This window comes from Jaculus jaculus, chromosome 4 (assembly GCF_020740685.1).
Source record: "Jaculus jaculus isolate mJacJac1 chromosome 4, mJacJac1.mat.Y.cur, whole genome shotgun sequence".
In the NCBI taxonomy this organism is placed as follows: domain Eukaryota; kingdom Metazoa; phylum Chordata; class Mammalia; order Rodentia; family Dipodidae; genus Jaculus; species Jaculus jaculus.
The window spans coordinates 156,248,426-156,268,166 of NC_059105.1; the positions used below are offsets into that span (position 1 = coordinate 156,248,426).

The 19,741-nt window shown below is 43.0% G+C and overlaps 1 protein-coding gene across 1 annotated transcript in view; it reads left to right on the forward strand.

The window, feature by feature from the left end:
• Positions 1 to 19,741, forward strand: part of Osbpl11 (oxysterol binding protein like 11) — a 105,291-nt gene that overhangs the window by 57,115 nt on the left and 28,435 nt on the right. Inside the window, exons 6-8 of the mRNA XM_045148015.1 lie at positions 344 to 545; positions 11,961 to 12,106; positions 16,630 to 16,770. Coding sequence (XP_045003950.1) covers positions 344 to 545; positions 11,961 to 12,106; positions 16,630 to 16,770 — 489 coding nt within the window. The remainder of the gene's footprint in view (positions 1 to 343; positions 546 to 11,960; positions 12,107 to 16,629; positions 16,771 to 19,741) is intronic.

A 19,741-nucleotide genomic window follows, 5' to 3' on the forward strand; every position in this document is an offset into this window, starting at 1 on the left:
GTTCCTACTTTCAAATCATGCCTGACTTGAGCCAGGTGTGGTAGTGCACTCCTTTAATTCCAGGCAGAGGTAGGAGGATCATCATGAGTTTGAGGGCATCCTGAGACTACATAGTGAATTCCAGGTCAGCCTGAGCTAGAGTGAGACCCTGCCTCCCCCCCACACACACCAAAAAAAAAAAAGCAAAAAAGGAAAGAAAATAACACAGCAAACTTAAAATACATTTCTAAGTCTAGTATGTCATAATGTGTCTCAGTGGTAAATATGGTCTTTAAAATGGCAAGCAGATATTATATATGCTGTACAGAAGTTATAAGACCCACAGAACTGTTGTTGTTTGTAGATGATGTCTCATGCTGAAGGCCAACAGAGAGACTTAATCAGACGGATTGAAGGCCTTCCTACTTCTGGCTTTCTTAGCTCCTTGGACCAGGATCTCTTAATGCTCAAAGCTACTTCCATGGCAACTATGACCTGCTTAAACGATTGTTTCCATATCCTACAGTTGCAGCATGCATCACATCAGAAGGGCTCACTGCCTCCAGGTAAGTTAGAGACCAAAGGTAGGATTAACATTCATGGCCAAAGAAGAAAAGGACTTTGTCCTTGCAAATAAGTAATAAAATTATTATTATTATCTTAAAAGGCCAGGTGTGATGGTGCATGCCTTTGATCGTACAACTCCCAGAGGCTGAGTGAATTAGGAAGAATTTGTATAACATTTGTGTAATAATTATAACAGACTTTCCAGATGGATAGTGATTCCACTCATTTTAACAGTATATATAAGTTGTAGAAATTTGAAGTTAGCTTTTTATTATTTATTATTTTTTAATTTTAGCTTTTGGTATATTGAGTTTGAGGTCTATAAAGGTACATCCAATGATTTTAGACATTAGATCTAAAATAATTTTAGGGGCTGGGGAGATTGCTCAGTGGTTAAAGGCATGTGTTTGCAAAGCCTGCGGGCGAAGGTTCAATTCCCCACATCCACATAAAGCCACATGCACAATTTAGCATGTGTAAGAGTCGTTGGCGTGCCCAACTTACTCTTTCTGCATGTAAATATATAATAATTTTGAATTCAATTAATTCAGTTAGCAAAAGTTTGTGTAACATTAGTGTAATAATTAAAAACCAAGACCAGGGCTAGAGAGATGGATTAGCAGTTAAGGCATTTGCCTGTGAAGCCTGAAGACCCAGGTTCAAATCCCCAGATCCCATACGAATCAGATGCACATGGTGTCACAGGTGTTTGGGCTTTGCAGTAGCTAGAGGGCCTGGTGCACCCATCATGCTCGCTCTCTCTCTCTCTCTCTCTCTCTCTCTCTCTCTCTCATGTGCTCTCTCACTCTATCTCAAATAAATAAATAAATAAAATACAAGCCAGGCAGGGTGGCTCACACGTTTAGGTAGGAGGATTGCCATGAGTTCAAGGCCACCCTGAGACTACATAGTAAGTTCCAGGTCATCCTGGGCTGGAGTGAGAAACCCCTCTTACCCCTACCCCCCCAAAAAAAACAATGAAGACTACCTCCCCCCTTTTCTTATTTATTTATTTTTGGTCTTTTTCTAGACTGAGCTTCACTGTAGCCCAGGCTGACCTCGATCTCACAGGGATCCTCTTACCTCCACCTCCCGAGTGCTGGAATTACAGGCATGTACCATCACGTAGTAAGCAAGAGGCCCTAGTGATACAGGATTTTGAGGTTCAAAAGGGGTACCCCAGAATTTATGAATCCCAAGTTTTGGGTTCTATCCTGTCTTTAATAGAGAAGTAATAAAGAATGACTCAAGGATAAATTATGAAATATGAAGCTTATTTAGGGGGAAATCACAAATTGTGGGGTTTATTTAAGGGAGATTAGGATTTAAGAGAAACTGAGGCTCTTATTTATTTATTTGAGAGAGAGAGAAAGAATGGGCACACCAGGGCCTTCTAGCCATTGCAAACAAACAAACAGATACATGTACCACCTTGTGCATGTGGCTTACATGGGCTCTGCGGAATCAACATGGGTCCTTAGGCTTTGCAGGAAAGTACCATAGCTGCTAAACTATCTGACTAGCCTGAAACTGAGGTTTTTAAAGAGAGTTTAGAGTAAAGTTGCAAACATGTGGACTTAAGAGAAGCTGCAGCTCTTAAAGAGACATTAGAGTAATGCCACGAATGTGTGGAAGGTAAGTGAAACAGGATTTTTTTAAATAAATATTTTATTTTTATTTATTTATTTGAGAGAGAGAGAGAGCAAGAGGCAGAGTGAGAATAGGTGCACCAGGGCCTTCAGCTACTGCAAATGAACTTCACACGCAAGTGCCACTTTGTGCATCTGGCTTTATGTGGGTACTGGGGAATCAAACCTGCGTTCTTACGCTTTGAAGGCAAGTGCCTTAACTGCTGAACCATCTCTCCGGTCCTTGTTTTTTTTTGTTTTTTTTTTTGTGTGTTTGTTTGTGTTTACATTGCTAGTGCCTTTTTATTTTATTTTTTCTCAATTTTTATTAACATTTTCTGTGATTATAAAAAGCATCCCATGGTAATACCCTTCCCCCCCCCACTTGCCCCTTGAAATTCCATTCTCCATCATATCCCCTCCCCTTCTCAATCAGTCTCTCTTTTATTTTGATCTTTTTCTCCTTTTATGATGGTCTTGTAGGTAGGTAGTGTTAGGCACTGTGAGGTCATGGATATCCAAGCCATTTTATGCCTGGAGGGAGCACGTTGTAAGGAGTCCTACCCTTCCTTTGGCTCTTACATTCTTTCTGCCACCGCTTCAGCATTAGACCCTGAGCCTTGGAAGGTGTGATCGAGATTGAAACAGGACTTTAAAGAGCACTTAGAGTAAGCTTACAAGCATGTGGGAAGCTCACTTGAGAGACTGAGGCTTTCAAATTAAGACTGGAGTAGAGCCACAAGCACAAGAAGGAAGAATTTGAGGAGCTTTTGTAGAGGGAACACCCATGGTATCTTCCCCATGGAAGAAAGTTAAAAGAGCAAACGGTAGTGACTTAAGGAAGGAAGAATAGCAGAGAAAAAATATCAAAGCAGAGACCAAAAAATTCAGAGAAGAAAAGCGTAATGAAGAGTTGCCCATGGTTACCCCGAGTTTAAAGAAATTACACAAGTAGCAGGTCTGGAGTTAGTGATCTACCTGTGGTAGATCTAAAGAGTAAGGAAAATGCACATGTGGTAGATTCAGAGACCAGAGGAAAATCTTGCATGTAATCAAAGTGAAAAGTTACTCCAAATTATAAAACAGGGGTGAGCAGAAAAGTTCTCCCTGGTCAAGAAATGGTATTATGTTCCCCTGCCCTCTAGCCAGCCAGGGAGAGAAGCCAGACTTCTGTGTGTCCCTCTGGCCCTAACAAAGAGAGAAAGAGATAGGGCAGAGTGGGTTGGAGCCTCCTACAGGAAGAAGATAGCAGCCTTCACAGGCAAGAAGACCCGATTGGTTTGTAGATTTGGAGGGTGGATCCTGAGGCAGCCCTCCTGAGCCAGGTAGTGTTCTAGACTGTGAGCAGTAGAGGGCAGTGTAGTACTGATCAGACACAAGTTCCATTTCTTTTTTTTTTTTTTTCCCCTTGAGGTAGGGTTTTGTTCTACCCTGGGCTGACCTGGAATTCACAATGCAGTCTCATGGTGGCCTTGTTCTCACGGTGATCCTCCTACCCCTGCCTCCTGAGTGCTAGAATTAAAGGCGTGTTCCACCACTCCTAGGTTCATTTTTGTCTTTCTTTCTTTCTTTCTTTCTTTCTTTCTTTCTTTCTTTCTTTCTTTCTTTCTTTCTTTCTTTCTTTCTTTCTTTCTTTTAATTTGTTTATTTGAGAGCGACAGACACAGAGAGAAAGACAGATAGAGGGGGAGAGAGAGAGAATGGGCGCGCCAGGGCTTCCAGCCTCTGCAAACAAACTCCAGACAAGTGTGCCCCCTTGTGCATCTGGCTAACGTGGGACCTGGGGAACCGAGCCTCAAACTGGGGTCCTTAGGCTTCATTGGCAAGCGCCTAACGGCTAAGCCATCTCTCCAGCCCTTTTTTTCTTTTTTTGAGGTAGGGTCTTATACTAGCTGAGGCTGACCTGGAATTCACAGTGTAATCTCAGGGTGGCCTCAAACTCACAGAGATCTACCTACGTCTGCCTCCCAAGTGCTGGGATTAAAGGCATGGGCCACCATGCCTGGCTTCCAGATTCTTTTTTTATGTAAACCTTTATTTTTTTATTTTATTTTATTTATTTATTTTTCTCAATTTTTATTAACATTTTCCATGATTATAAAAAGTATCCCATGGTGACACCCTCCCTCCCCCCCCTCACTTTCCCCTTTGAAATTCCATTCTCCATCATATTACCTCCCCATCTCAATCATTCTACTTACATATATATAATACCAGCCTATTAAGTACCTTCCTTCCTTCCTTTCTCTTCCCTTTATATCTCCTTTTTAATTTACTGGCCTCTGCTACTGAGTTTTTTCCTTCTCACGCAGAAGCCCAATCATCTGTAGCTAGGATCCATATATGAGGGAGAACATGTGGCGCTTGGCTTTCTGGGCCTGGGTTACCTCACTTAGTATGATCCTTTCCAGATCTACCCATTTTTCTGCAGTTTTCATCACTTCATTTTTTTTTACCACTGAGTAGAACTCCATTGTATAAATATGCCACATCTTCATTATCCACTCATCAGTTGAGGGACATCTAGACTGGTTCTATTTCCCAGCTATTATAAATTGAGCAGCAGTAAACATGGTTGAGCACGTACTTCTAAGGAAATGAGATGATTCCTTCGGATATATGCCTAGGAGTGCTATAGCTGGGTCATATGGTAGATCAATGTTTAGCAGTTTTAGGAACCTCCACACTGATTTCCACAATGGCTGGACCAGATTGCATTCCCACCAGCAGTGTAGAAGGGTTCCTCTTTTTCCACATCCCCGCCAACATTTATGATCATTTGTTTTCATGATGGTTGCCAATCTGACAGGAGTGAGATGGAATCTCAATGTAGTTTTAATCTGCATTTCCCTGATGACTAGTGATGTGGAATATTTTTTTTAGATGCTTATATGCCATTCGTATTTCTTCCTTTGAGAACTCTGTTTAGCTCCATAGCCCATTTTTGATTGGCTTGTTTGACCTTTATTCTTTTTTAAAAATATATTTCATTTATTTATTTATTTATTTATGTATTTATTTATTTATTTGGGAGGGAGAGTAACAGGGAGAGACAGAGGGAGAGAGAGAGAGAATAGGCACGCCAGGGCCTCCAGCCACTGCAAACAAACTCCAGACACATGCGCTGCCTTGTGCATCTGGCTTATCTGGGTCCTCGAGAATCGAACTGAGGTCCTCTGGCTTTGCAGGCAAGCGCCTTAACTGCTTAGCCATTTCTCTAGCCCTAAACCTTTATTCTTGATGCCATTAGAATTCTCTTTCTTTCTTTCTTTCTTTCTTTGTTTTGGTTTTTCGAGGTAGGGTCTCGCTCTAGCCCAGGCTAACCTGGAATTCACTGTGTAGTCTCAGGATAGCCTCGAAGTCAGGGTGATCCTCCTGACTCTGCCTCCTGAGTGCTGAGATCACAGGCATTTGCCACCACACCTGGCTTTCTCTCTCTCTCTCAAATACATAGAAATAAAAATTTTAAAAATGTATCTGGAGGCTGGAGTGATGGCTTAGCTGTTAAGGTGCTTGCTGGTGAAACCAAAGGACTTAGGTTCAATTCTCCAATACCCATGTAAAGCCAGATTCTCTTGAGTGCTGGGATTACAGACATGAGCTACCATGCCCAGTTGAAATTAAATAAATAAAAATATATTATAAAAATTAAATATGTCATTTAAAAAATTATCTTTAAAAATTTGTTAAAAAGGGCTGGGGAAATGGCTTAGTGGTTAAGTGCTTGCCTGTGAAGCCTAAGGACCCCGGTTTGAGGCTTGATTCCCCAGGACCGATGTTAGCCAGATGCACAAGGGGGCGCAAGCTTCTGGAGTTCATTTGCAGTGGCTGGAAGCCCTGGCACACCCATTCTGTCTCTCTGTCTCTTTCTCTCTCTGTCTATCACTTAAATAAAAAATAAAAAATTAAAAAAAAATTGTGCCGGCTGTGGTGGTGCACGCCTTTATTCCCAGCACTCTGGAGGCAGAGGTAGGAGGATCACCTAGAGTTCGAGGCCATCCTGAGAATACATAGTAAATTCCAGGTTAGCCTGAGCTAGAGTGAGACCCTATCTCAGAAAACCGAAAAAACAAAAAGTAAAAAGCCTGGTGTGTGTTGGGCTGATGGGATGGCTTACTGTTTAAGGTATTTGCCTGCAAAGCCAAAGGACCCTGGCTCTATTTCCCAGGACCAATGTTAGCCAGATGCACAACGGGCACATGTGTCTGGAGTTCGTTTGCAATGGCTGGAGACCATGGTGTGCCCATTCGCTCGTTCTCTCTTTTTCTCTGTCAAATAAATAAAATATATTTTAATAAAAGAATTTTTTTAAAAAGCCTGGTGTCATGGCGCACACCTTTAATCCTAACACTTAAGAGGCAGAAGTAAGCCGGGCGTGGTGGCACATGCCTTTAATCCCAGCACATGGGAGGCAGAGGTAGGTGGATCACTGTGAGTTCAAGGCCACCCTGAGAATCCATAGTGAATTCCAGGTCAGTCTGGGCTAGAGTGAGACCCTACCTTGAGAAACCAAAAAAAAAAAGAGGCAGAAGTAAGAGAATCCCTTTGAATGCAAGTCCAGCCTGAGACTACATAGTGAATTTCCGGTCTACCTGGATTAGAGGGAGATCCTATGTGGTAGAGAGGGAGAAGATTTGTTAAAAAAAAAAAAAACAAAACTTAGTTTGTATGCTTTAATTTAATAGTCTATATATGTTTTTTTCAATTTTAAGAAGGGGGCTGGAGAGATGGCTTAGCAGTTAAGCATTTGCCTGTGAAGCCTAAGGACCCCGGTTCGAGGCTCGATTCCCCAGGACCCACGTTAGCCAGATGCACAAGGGGGCGCATGCGTCTGGAGTTCGTTTGCAGTGGCTGGAGGCCCTGGCGCCCATCCTCTCTCTCTCTGCCTCTTTCTCTCTCTCTCTGTTGCTCTCAAAAAATAAAAATAAACAATCAATTTTAAGAAGGTATTATAATTAAGTTTGCATTAATTACAAAAATGAAACACAAACTTCATAGGTGTTTAAACAAAAAGTTCATCAGTTTTTTTTTTTTTTTGGAGCCTAGGTTTTATGGGCATTCTGAAGAATTAACTCACCGGAATTGGTCCTTTTTGTCACACTGGTCATTTTTCCCAGATTGGATCTGTAGAAACTTATTTTTTAAATATTTCTTTTAGTTATTAACAAGCAGAGAAGTAGAAGAGAGACAGACAGAGGAAATGGGTGCCCCAGGCCCTCCAGCCTCACTGCCACTTTGTCACCTAGCTGTCCGTGGGTATGGGGGGGTGCTAGGCTTTGTAGGCAAGCTCCTTTTTTTTCCTGAGGTAGGGTCTCACTCTAGTTCAGGCTGACCTGGAATTTTGTATGTAGTCTCTGGGTGGCGTTGAACTCACAGCGATCCTCCTGCCTCTGCCTCCCAAGTGTTGGGATTAAAAGCGTGCGCCACCACGCCTGGCTCTTACATTAAATTTTTGCAGTGACAAGAAAAATGAAACCCGAGTTACCTACTGAGTCCTATATAGTCTTTTGTTTTATGTATTAATTTAGTGCTCTAAAATGACCTTGAACTCACTTTGTAGCTCAGGTTGGCCTCGGTTCCTCCTACTTTTCGTTCCCAAGTGCTAAAATTTACATGCATATTATAATGCCTAGGTAAGAAGGTCTTAATTTTGTTATCTGAAGACATAGTCGTTGCTGGTAATGTGGCTCAGTGGTAGAGTACTTTCCTAGCATGTACAAGGACCTGGGTTTAATCCCCAACCCTGCAAAAATAAAAATAGGGCTGGAGCCAGGTGTGGTGGTACATGCCTTTAAATCCCGGCATTCAGGAGACAGAGGTAGGAGGATTGCCATGAGTTCAAGGCCACTCTGAGACTACATAGTGAATTCCAGATAAGCCTGGGCTAGAATGAAACCCTACCTTGAAAACAAAAACAGAAACAAAAAAATAGGGCTGAAAAGATGGCTCAGCAGATAAGGCACCTGCCTGCAAAACCTAAGGACCCATGGTTCAATTTTCCAGGTCCCACGTAAGCCAGATGCACAAGGTGGCACATGTGTCTGGAGTTCATTTGCAGTTGCTAGAGGCCCTGGAATGCCCATTCTTTCTCTATTCCTCTCTCTGTCTCTAATAAATAAATAAAAAATGACAAAGACAAAGCATGTTAAAGACTGTTAATTGCAGGGTTCAGTGGTGCATGTTTTTAATCCCAGCACTGTGGAGGCAAAGGTAGGAGTATCCCCATTAGTGAGTGAGTTTGAGGTTAGACTGGGACCATAGAGTGAGTAGTACCAGGTCAGCCTGGGTTAGAGACCAGAGTCTACCTCAAAACAAAAAGAGTCAGGTAATTGATGCAGAAGGACCTGAGACCAAATGATATGATAGACACTGTTTTATTATAATTTCCAGTTAGCTGAGTAATCTGTTAAATTTGGTCCTTATTATTTATTTATTTTTTTTTTTTTGAGGTAGGGTCTCACTCTAGCCCAGGCTGACCTGGAATTTAATGGTCTTGAGTTCAAAGTCATCCTCCTGCCTCAGCCTTCCAAGTGCAGGGATCAAAGGCCTATGCCACCATGTTCAGCAGAGAGGGAGAATGGTCACACCAGGGCCTTCAGCCACTGCAAACAGACTGCAGACACATGTGCTACTTTGTGCACTGGGGGAATCAAACTTGAGTCACTAGTCTTTATGGGCAAGCTCCTTAACCACTGAGCCATCTCACTAGCCCTGCTTTTATTTATTTATTTATTTATTTATTTATTTATTTATTTGTTTATTTATTTATTTATTTATTTTTTAGGTAGAGTCTCACTCTAGCCCATGCTGGCCTGGAATTCACTATATAATCTCAGGGTGGCCTCGAACTCGCAGTGATCCTTCTGCCTCTGCCTCTTGAGTGCTGGGATTAAAGGTGTGGAGCACCACATCCAGTTTGTATTTTATTTATTTACTTTTTGTTTATTTTTACTTATTTATTTGAGAGCGACAGACAGAGAGAAAAAGGCAGATATATATAGAGAGAGAATGGGTGCGCCAGGACCTCCAGCCACTGCAAATGAACTCCAGATGCGTGCACCCCTGTGCATCTGGCTAATGTGGGTCCTGGGGAATCGAGCCTCGAACTGGGGTCCTTAGGCTTCACAGGCAAGTGCTTAACTGCTACGCCATCTCTCCAGCCCCAGTTTGTACTCTTATTGAGAGTGTATAACTCTAGCCTAGGCTGACCTGGAACTCACAGGGGTCCTTCTACCTCAGCTTTTTAGTGCTGGGACTATAGGTGTGAGTCACCACTCCCAGCTAAAAAATGAACTGGTTTTCTTTTGTTTTGAGGCAGGGTCTCTCACTCTAGCTCAGGCTGGCCTGGAACTTACTATGTAGTCCCAGGCTGGCCTTGAACTCATGGCGGTCCTCCTACCTCTGCCTCCAGAGTGCTGGGATTTAAAGCATGTGCCACCATGCCCAGCTTTAAAAATTGGTCTTTATTTTATGTATTTATTTTGGTTTTTCGAGGTAGGGTTTTGCTCTAGTCCAGGCTGACCTGGAATTCACTATGTAGTCTCTGGGTGTCCTTGATCTCACAGCAATCCTCCTACCTCTGCCTCCCAAGTGCTAAGATTGAAGGTGTGCGCCACCATGCCTGGCTTTTTTTTTAATTTAGCTCATGGCCTGCAGAGATAGTTCAGTGGCTAAGTGTTTGACTTCAAAGCCTAACGACCTGAATTCAATTCTGTAGTATCCACATAAAGCCCAATGCATAGTGGCACATGTATCGTGAGTTTGCAGTGTCTGGAGGCCCTAGTGTGCCCATTCTCTTTGTCTCTCTGCTTGCAAATAAATAAATAAAAATATTTTTTAAAAAACTTGCTTCAGGTGAGCTACAAAAATTGGCCTTTTAATTAACATTCATATCCATTTAATTTTAGAAGTAATGAGATCTGGATATTGATATTAAAAAAGAAACATTTTAATATATCTTTCAACTATTAAAACAGGGTCTGGAGAGATGGCTTAGTGATTAAGGCACTTGCCTACTAAGCCAAAGGACCCAGGTTTGATTCCTCAGGACCCATGTAAGTCAGATGCACAAGGTGGCCCAAATTTCTGGAGTTCATTTGTAGTGGCTGGATGCCCTGGCACACCTATTCTCTCCCTCTCTCTCTACCTGCCTCTTTTCCTCTCTCTCTCTCTAATAAATAAAAAAATTAAAAACTAATATATTAAGGGCTGGAGAGATGGCTTAGCAATTAAGGTGCTTGATTGCAAAACCAAAGGATCTCAGTTTGATTCCCCAGGACGCACATGAGCCAGATATACAAGGTGGCACATGCATCTGAAGTTGGTTTGTAGTGACTGGAAGCCTGGCGCACCCATTCTTTCTATCTTTCTCTCTCTCCACCTCTTTCCCTCTCTCAAATAAATAAAATAAAATACTTTAAAATTAAAAAAATATATATATTAAAACAAGCTCCATGAACTTTCCCAAAATATTTCTTCAATCTTTATTTATTTTTGTTTTTTTGAGGTAGGGGCTCACTCTAGCCCACCTGAATTCACTAGGTAAGTCTCAGGGTGTCCTCAAACTCATGGAGATCCTTCTATCTCTGCCTCCTGAGTGCTGGGAAAAGTATGCGCCACCATACTAGGTTCCTTCAATCTTTAATCCTTCCAATGCCAAGTGAGATTGAATAAGGCAAGATGTTTTGCTGGCCTGGTGCATAGTTTGTAATTTATTTCTGTACTGAAGCCTGGGATTTGACTTGGTACATTTTTTTAAAAAATATTTTTTTATTACTCTTTATTGATTTGAGAGAGGGAAATTTGCAGGCAGAAAGAGAGAGAGAGAGAGAGAGAGAGAATGGGTGTGCCAGGGCTTCCAGCCCACTGCAAATGAACTCCAGACGTGTGCACCCCTTGGGCATCTGGCTAATGTGGATCCTGAGGAATCGAACCTGGCTTCTTTAGTTTTGCAGGCAAAAGCCTTAACCACTAAGCCATCCTTCTAGCCTGGCTTGGTACATTTCTGACTTTTACTAATGTTTGCTATACTTGGCTAAGCATTCCTTATTAAAGCACTCAATAACCTAGCTAGTGTCTGTGAAACCTAGATAAGCCTCTGAAATCACATGGAACATTTTCCATTATTGATTAGGCATAGAATTCACTTTGTTAAACTAGTTGAGAGTAACAAGAGAGCATTGAGTCATTAACTGAGAAGATGACAAGGTCTCTGAATGTGACCACTATCTTTCACCAGGTCAGCTATCACTTTCTCAGTAGAAAAGTTTTTAGTTTAAATGTTATATGGGGCTCTGTGTAATTTAAATAAAAGGCATATATGAGCAGTTTAAATTAGATACAGGGAGGTTATTTTGATTGACTGGAAAATGGCAATCCCAAATTGAAACCAGTCATACTGTTTTGAACCAACTCTGGTAGTCATGAGCCCTCCAAACCTAATTCTGTATGTTTTGCTTATTAGAGGGACACAATTCATATGAAGAGGATGCAAGTCAGCTGGTTAGGAGTGTACTTCATGACTCTCAGACTTGTCTAAGAGAGACCAGTCGCATGCAGCGTTAGTGTCTTTAGAATAGTATCTGATTTCAAATTGCAAACTGTTCTGTTGTCAGTGACCAATCATGGTGCTCATGCTAATGAGACACAAGCAGCCGTCTTTTGGGTGCAGGTTGACTTGCTTTTATTCTTTCAATCCCAGAACAGAATTGTGTAGTAAAATCTACATCTGCTGAACTTTCCAGATTATGAGCAAGTTTCAGCGAAAGTTTTCTCTTACTTCATCAGGAACAACAATCGAGTGGTTAGAACCAAAGATCCCTTTATCAAACCACTATAAAAATGGATCTGAGCAGCCCTTTGCAGCTGAGCAGAGCAAACCTCTGGCAGTCCCAGAAGAGCAGTCTGCCGCAGAATCTGGACCATTAGCAAGGGTAAGATGATACAAATTATGGTCTTGATGGATGAAATTATGGATTCTTGAAAGGGTCAGGTTTATTTCCATTGTTCTGCATTTAGGTCATCAGAGAACTGGAGTGACATTGTAGATTCTCCTTTAAACTCAATTTGTTTTTGAAAAGGTGTTAATTAAATTAATTGAATTAAATTAATTGAAAAGGTATTAATAATAAATTTGAATATATTTTCCAGGTTAAATAACATGTTCTTTATAGTTTTGGTATACCTTTGCTTAATGATAAAGATATTTGTTTTAGAGACAGGCTCTCACTAGCACAAGCTAGATCCTCCTCTTCAGCCTCACAAATGCTGGGATTACAGGCAAAGGCTGTCGAGGCCAGCTTCCTACCCCATTGTCTTTATTATTTAACTTCATTTAACTTGTTTACCACAGTATTCTGTTTACATACTTAAAAGTGTCTATTATAAGCTGGGCATGGTGGTGCAAGTCTTCAGTCCCAAGATCACTGTGAATTTCAGGTCAGCCTGGACTAGAGGAGACCCTACCTCAAAAAAAAAAAAAAAAAAAGTTTTTCTGTTATAGTAAACCTTTAGATAATAAACACTTTACCAAACATTGTTCCTGTTATTATTCACAATAGCACCTCTTTTCGGGGTTTAATATTTTCCTGAAATATTTATTCTATATTTTCAGAAGCTAAAGAGCATTTTATTCTATTTATAGATTTACTATTGTTAAAAGATATATATTTTTTTCCCTTAGTGTTGATGTCTGCTATTTTTATGGCCACCATAGTTACATAAATAATTTTATTTGTAGTTACTTTTTTATTATTTATTTTGGTTTTCTGAGGTAAGGTCTCACATAAGTAGCCCTGGCTTACTGGAATTTGCTATGTAGTCTTAGGGTGGCCTTGAACTCGTGGCGCTTCTCTTACCTCTGAGTGCTGGGACTAAAAGTGTGTGCCACCACACCCGGCCTTTTATTATTTATTTGCAAGCAAGTGCCTTTAACTAATGAGCCAACTCTCCAGCCTTTAAAAACACTGATTATAGGGCTGGAGGGATGGATGGCTTAGCAGCTAAGGCACTTGCCTGCTTGCAAAGCCTAAGGACCCAGGTTCAATTCCCCAGTACCCATGTAAGTCAGATGTGCAAGGTACAGCATGCATCTGGAGTTCGTTTGCAGTGGCTGGAGGTTCTGATGTGCCCCTTCTTTTTCTCTTTTTTTTTTTTTCTCTCTCTCTCCCTCCTTCTCTGTCTCCCAAATCAATGAATAAATGAAATCTTTAAATTAAAAAAGATACAGTTTATGGTTCTTAAAAGATACAACACCAGCCTCCCTGGCAGTGGCTTTGACTTAATGAGGCAGTCATTAGAGGCAGGAAGCTAAAAGGCTAGGGAAGTAGAATTAAAAAATAATAGTTATGCAGCTGGGCATGGCACAAGCCTTCAATCCTAGCCTTCAGGAAGCAGAGGAGTATCACTTACTGTAAGTTTGAGGCCACTCTGAGACTACATAGTGAATTGCGGGTTAGCCTGGGCTCGAGTGAGACCCTACCTCAAAAAAGAAAAAAGAAAAGAAACAAAGACAGGAACCATGGAGTGGAATAGATGAGGAATGCCTTAGAGTCAAAGAATGTAGACTTGGACTTTGAAAGGAGAGAGGATGTGAAGAGTAGGAACAAGGAGATCTCAAGAGGGAGAAATAAGGAAGACGGGATTCTGTAGTCGCATGTGTTTCTTGCCTGGTGATTATCAACTCAGAATTTGCCATTCAGTAGTGGACCAATTAATGAACCACTGTTAACTTCTATTTCCTCCTCTGTAAAGCAGTGACAGCACTTAGGAAGGTTGTCTTGGGGATAAAGTGAATCTAGCAGAGCAGCTGGGTTGTGGGAATGACCTCAGGTGGTTGGACAGTATGAGGAGTGACGCTTCCCGGGCTCCTCCACAGCAAACAGTGTGGGTTGCCTGCTCCCGGAGTAACAAGGCAGCCCAAAGAATTTGGTCTCGGGCTGGGCAGAGAGTTAAAGGTTAAAGTTAAAGACCTGAAGGTCTCGGTCCCCTCTTCAGGAGAGACTATTTCAGTTGGGAGAATCTGCACTGATACAATGTTTTTGGAGTTCAGAGAGGGTTTATGAACCCCAACTTTTGGGCTCTTCTCGTTTTATTTTATTATTTATGTTTTTGTTTTGTTTGTTTGTTTGTTTGTTTTTGGCTTTTGAGGTAGGGTCTCGCTCTAGCTCAGGCTGACCTGGAATTCACTCTGAAGTTGGCCTCAAACTCACGGCAATCCTCCTACTTCTGCCTCCCAAGTGCTGAGATTAAAGGCATGTGCCATGCCTCTACAACCAGCTCTTCTCTAAAAAAATTATTTTGATTCTTAGTTATTTATTTGAAAACGACAGAGAGAGTAAGAGGCAGATAGAGAGAGAGAAAAAATGGGCACACCATGGCCTCTAGCCACTGCAAGTGAACTCCAGGTGCGTGTGCCCCCTTGTACATCTGGCCTTCGTGAGTCCTGGAGAGTCGAGCTGGGAGCCCTTGGCTTTGCAGACAACGCCTAAACCGCTAAGCCATCTCTTCAGCCCCCTATTTTTTGTGTTAATTCTTTAAAAATTTTATTTATTTGAAAAAGAAAGAGAAAGGGAGAAAGAAAGAGGCAGATAGAGAATGGGTATGCCAGGGCCTTCAGCCACTGCAAACCGACTCCAGATGCATGCGCCACTTTGTGCATCTGGCTTATATGGGTCCTGGGGAATGGAACCTGGGTCTTTTGGCTGTGCAGGCAAGCATCTTAACTGCTAAACCATCTCTGTGCCTGAAAAGCCTAAGCATCCAGTTTCAATTTCCCAGTAAGCGGATGCACAAGATGGCACATGTGTCTGGTGCTTGTATGTAGTAGTTGGAGGATCTGGCGTGCCCATTCTCTTCCTCTCTCTATCTGCTTTTTTCTCAATACCATATGAAAGAGGAAGACTGTCATCTCCACCCCCTACTGTATTTATTAGGGGTGTGTGTTCCTGTATGTTAGTGTGGTAATGTACATACCATGTTGTGCATATGCAGGTCAGAGGACAACTTTCCAGTTGTCTCTTACCGTCTACCTTGTTTCTTTTCTTTTGTTTTGTTTTTTAACATTTTTCCGGGTATGGTGGCACATGCTTTAATTGTAGCACTTAGGAGGCAGAGGGAGGAGTATAACTCACTCTAAGTTTGAGGCCACCCTGAGACGACGTAGTGAATTCCAGGTCAGCCTAGGCTGGAGCAAGACCCTACCTCAAAAAAAAAAAAAAAAGATAGATGGTGTTTCTGAGGAATGACATGTGGTATCACATGTCACATGTATTATCTGTCTTCTCTCTTTCTTTTTATATGTTATTTTAATTTTGAGAGAGGGAAAGAGAGAATGGGCACATCAGGACCTTTCAGCCATGGTGTATGAACTCCAGACGTGTGTGCCTCTTGTGCACATGTGCAGTTTTGCACCTTGTGTCAACTTTTTTTTGATTCTGGCTACACGGGACCTGAAGATTCGAACATGTGTTCTTAGTTTTTGCCGGCAAGTGCCTTAGCTGCTAAGCCATCTCTCCAGCTCTAGATTTTACCACACACGTGTACATAAAAACTAAGTATATTTTAGGCATGGTGGCTCACTGCTGCAGTCCCAACCCTTGCAAAACTCAGACAGGAGAATGAGTATGATGCCAGCCTGAGCTACATAGTGCATTCCAGGACAGCCAGGATTACACAGTAAGACCTTGTCTCAAACAAAATTTGTTTTATGTGATATGTAAGCAAAACCACAATATTATTTGACAGAGAAAGAGGCAGATAGAGAGAGGAAATGGGTGTACCAAGGCCTCTAGCCACTGCAAATGGACTCCAGAAGCATGTGCCACCTTATGAATCTGGCTTACGTGGATACTGGGGAATCAAACCTCGGTCCTTAGGCTTCACAGGCAAGCGCCTTTATCGCTAAGCCATCTTTCCAGCCCTGTATTTCCTTTATTTATTTATTTATTTTGGTTTTTCAAGGTAAGGTCTTACTCTAGTCCAAGCGGACCTGGACTTCACAGGCTGGCCTTGAACTCACAGTGATCCAGCTCTCTGTGCCTCCCGAGTGCTGGGATTAACAGCATGTACCACCACACCCAGCAAAGTTGTATTTTCATAAAGGGTTTTTTTCATCCTCTGATTTGTTTAAGCCTAGTATAAATGCGTTAAAAGTTTGTACCTTCCAGGCTGGAGAGATGGCTTAGCGGTTAAGCGCTTGCCTGTGAAGCCTAAGAACCCCGGTTCAAGGCTCGGTTCCCCAGGTCCCATGTTAGCCAGATGCACAAGGGGGCGCACGCGTCTGGAGTTCGTTTGCAGCGGCTGGAGGCCCTGGCGCGCCTACTCTCCTCTCTCTCGTTGCCTCTTTCTCTCTCAAATAAATTAAAAAAAAAAATTTAAAAAAAAGTTTGTACCTTCCATTCTGAATGGATATGACTAATTATGTCTAATAGTAGACTTGTGTTTCACTCTTGTCAAGGAACCTGAAGAAATCAATGCAGACGAGGAGGTGGAGGACACGGGTGACAGCAAGGAGGACGACCTGGGAGCTGTGGAAGAGCAGCGCAGTGTGATCCTGCACCTGCTGTCACAGCTCAAACTGGGCATGGACTTAACAAGAGTAAGTGCCAGCGCAGACCTCCCACAGACACTGTTGGCTTGGGAACATGCCCGAAGTCAACAATGTTGCCAGGGCGTTTCTTTCTTTATTTTGAGACAGAGACCGAGAGGGAGAAAGAGCGAGTGAGAATGGGTGCGCCAGGGCCTTTCAGCCATACGTGCGCCCCTCTGTGCACATGTGTGACACTGCATGCTCGTGTCACTTTCGCCTCTGGCTATACGTGGGACCTGGAGATTCAAACACGCATCCTTAGGCTTCGCAGGCAAGCACCTTAACCACTAAGCCATCACTCTAGCCTTTTTTTGTTTGTTTTTTGGTTGTTGTTGAGATAGGTTCTCACTCTGGCCCACTAGCACAGGCTGACCTGGAATTCACTATGTAGTTTCGAAGTGGCCTTGACCTCACAGCAGTCCTCCTACTTTGGCCTCCCATGTGCTGGGATTAAAAGCATGAAACATCATGCCCAGCTTAAATTTTTTTTTTTTAATTTGTTTATTTGAGAGAGAGAGAGGTGCAGGCAGATAGAGAATAGGTGCATTAGGGCCCTCTTGCCACTGCAAATGATCTTGAGACACGTGCACCACCTTGTGCATCTGGTTTTTGTGGGTACCGGGGAATTAATCCTGTGTCCTTAGGCTTCGCAGGCAAGTGATTTAACTGCTAAGCCATCTCTTCAGCCCATTGAGTTTTAATTGTGTGTGTGTGTTTCAAGGTAGGGTCTCACTGTAGACCTGGAATTCACTGTATAGACGCAAGCTTACCTAGAACTCACAGCAGTCCTCTTAGCTCAACCTTCCAAGTGCTGGAATTCAAGGCATGCGCCACCATGCCTAGCTTGAGTAAAAGTATCTTTGTACTGGGGATGTATAGCTCCATTGGTAGAACCCAAGCCCTGGGTTCATTCCCAGCACTGCGTAACACTGGGCATATAATGCCGGTACTCAGGAGGCAGAATCAGGAATACCAGTACTCCAAGGGCTGGGCTAGATAGATGCCTCAGAGGCTAAGTGCACCTTTTGTGTAAGAGCAAGGGCCTGAGGGGGTTTAAGACTGCCTGAGTTTCAGTCTCCAGAACTCATGCAAACATCTTGGTATGGCCACACACGACTGTAACTCAATTCAGTGGTGAGTGTTAACGGTGGAGAGCCAGCTCTGGAATCAGCAAGAAGCTCTGTTATAAGAACAGGCAGGTGTGTGATGGAGAACTGCCTGTGTTATCCTCCAGCCCCCACAGGCAAGTGCACGGGATACCACAGCAGCACATCCATGTGTATTGACCACACATACAAGAATTTAGGGCCATCTATGGCTAAAATAGTTCAAGATCACATCCTTGGCTACATGAGACTCTCAGAGACAGAGAGAATATATATCTTTAGTTCATATATATAACGTTTTCTAAATTCTGTAAAGATTTTTTTTCTTTTTGGTTTTTTTGCTTTTGGTGTTTTGAGGACGGGTCTCACTCTAGCCCAGGCTGACCTGGAATTCACTATGGAGTCTCAGGGTGGCCTCGAACTCACGGCGAACCTCCTACCTCTTCCTCCCAAGTGCTGGGATTAAAGGCGTGCACCACCACACCCGGCTCAAGATTTTATTCTTTTAAAAACTTTTTTTTTTTCTTCCAAGGTCTGCCTGTCTGTCTTTCTTTTTTTCTTTTTTGAGGTAGGGTCTCACTCTGTAGTCTCAGGGTGGCCTCGAACTCAACGCAATCCTCCTACCTCTGCCTCCCAGTGCTGGGATTAAAGGCATGTGCCCCCATGCCCGCTTGCAATTCTTTGTATGAGATAGAAAAAGCGAGCAAGTGAGAGAATTGGCGTGCCAGGGCCTCCAGCCATTGCAACCAAATTCCACACACACGCGCCACCTTGTGTGCATGTGTGACCTTGTGTGCTTGTGTCATGTTGTGCATGTGGCTTTCATTGGACCTGGAGAGTCACACATGGATCCTTAGTCTTCACAGTCAAGCACCGTAACCACTAAGCTATCTCTTCGGCCGCCAAGGGCTTTTTTGTTTTGGTCTTTTTGCGCGTACATGAGTGTCGCATGTGTGATGCTGTGTGTTTACCTGTGCAGAGGCCAAAGGAGAATGTTGTCGGGTGTCTTCTTTTGTCCCTCATCCACGTGTTTACTTGCGATGGAATCTCTCTCTTAACCTGCACCTGCTAGACCCGCGAGCCTCAGCGGTTCTCCAGTCTCACTCCCACAGGTGTGTGTGGCCACGTGCTGCTGTTTATGTGGGTGCTGGGAAATCAAACCCAGGGCAGGTGAACCCTCCCTGGCCCTGATGCTTGCTCGGCAAGGGCTCTTATCTGCTGAACCATCTCCCCAGCTCTCTTTGTTATTCACTGGAGATTTTCTGAGATGTACTGTGTCTTGGTTTGTTGTTCATGTTTTAGTTTAAAGAAACTTAAAAGTGAATTACATGTTTGTTTTATTATTTGTACGGGGAGAGGGTGGGCATGTGCATATGAGTGCACATATATGAGGCGGCCAGAAGTCAGCATCAAGTATCTTCCTCAGTTGTTTTTGTTTTTCCTGAGGTCGAGTCTCGCTCTATCCCAGGCTGACTTGGAATTCACCACGTAGTCTCAGGGTGGCCTTGAACTCAAGGCAATCCACCTGCCTCTGCCTCCCGAGTACTGGGATTAAAGGCATGCGCCATCACGCCCTGCCTGGTTATTTTTTGAGACAGGGTTTCTCTCTCTGAACCTGGAGCTTGCTGATACAGCTGGACTACCTGATCAGCCCCACAGAGCCTCTTGCTCCACCCAAGCTCTGAGATTGTAGTCAGGCACTACTCCACCTGCCATTTGTGCTGGTGCTGGGGATCCAAACGCAGGCCCTGATGCTTGGTTGGCAGGCACTTTGTTAACTGACCTCCAGCTTCCCTTCTTGTGGGGTGCATGTGTCTGTGTGCATTCATGTGAGTGCAGCATGTGTGGAGGTCAGAGACTAACTTCAGTTGTTG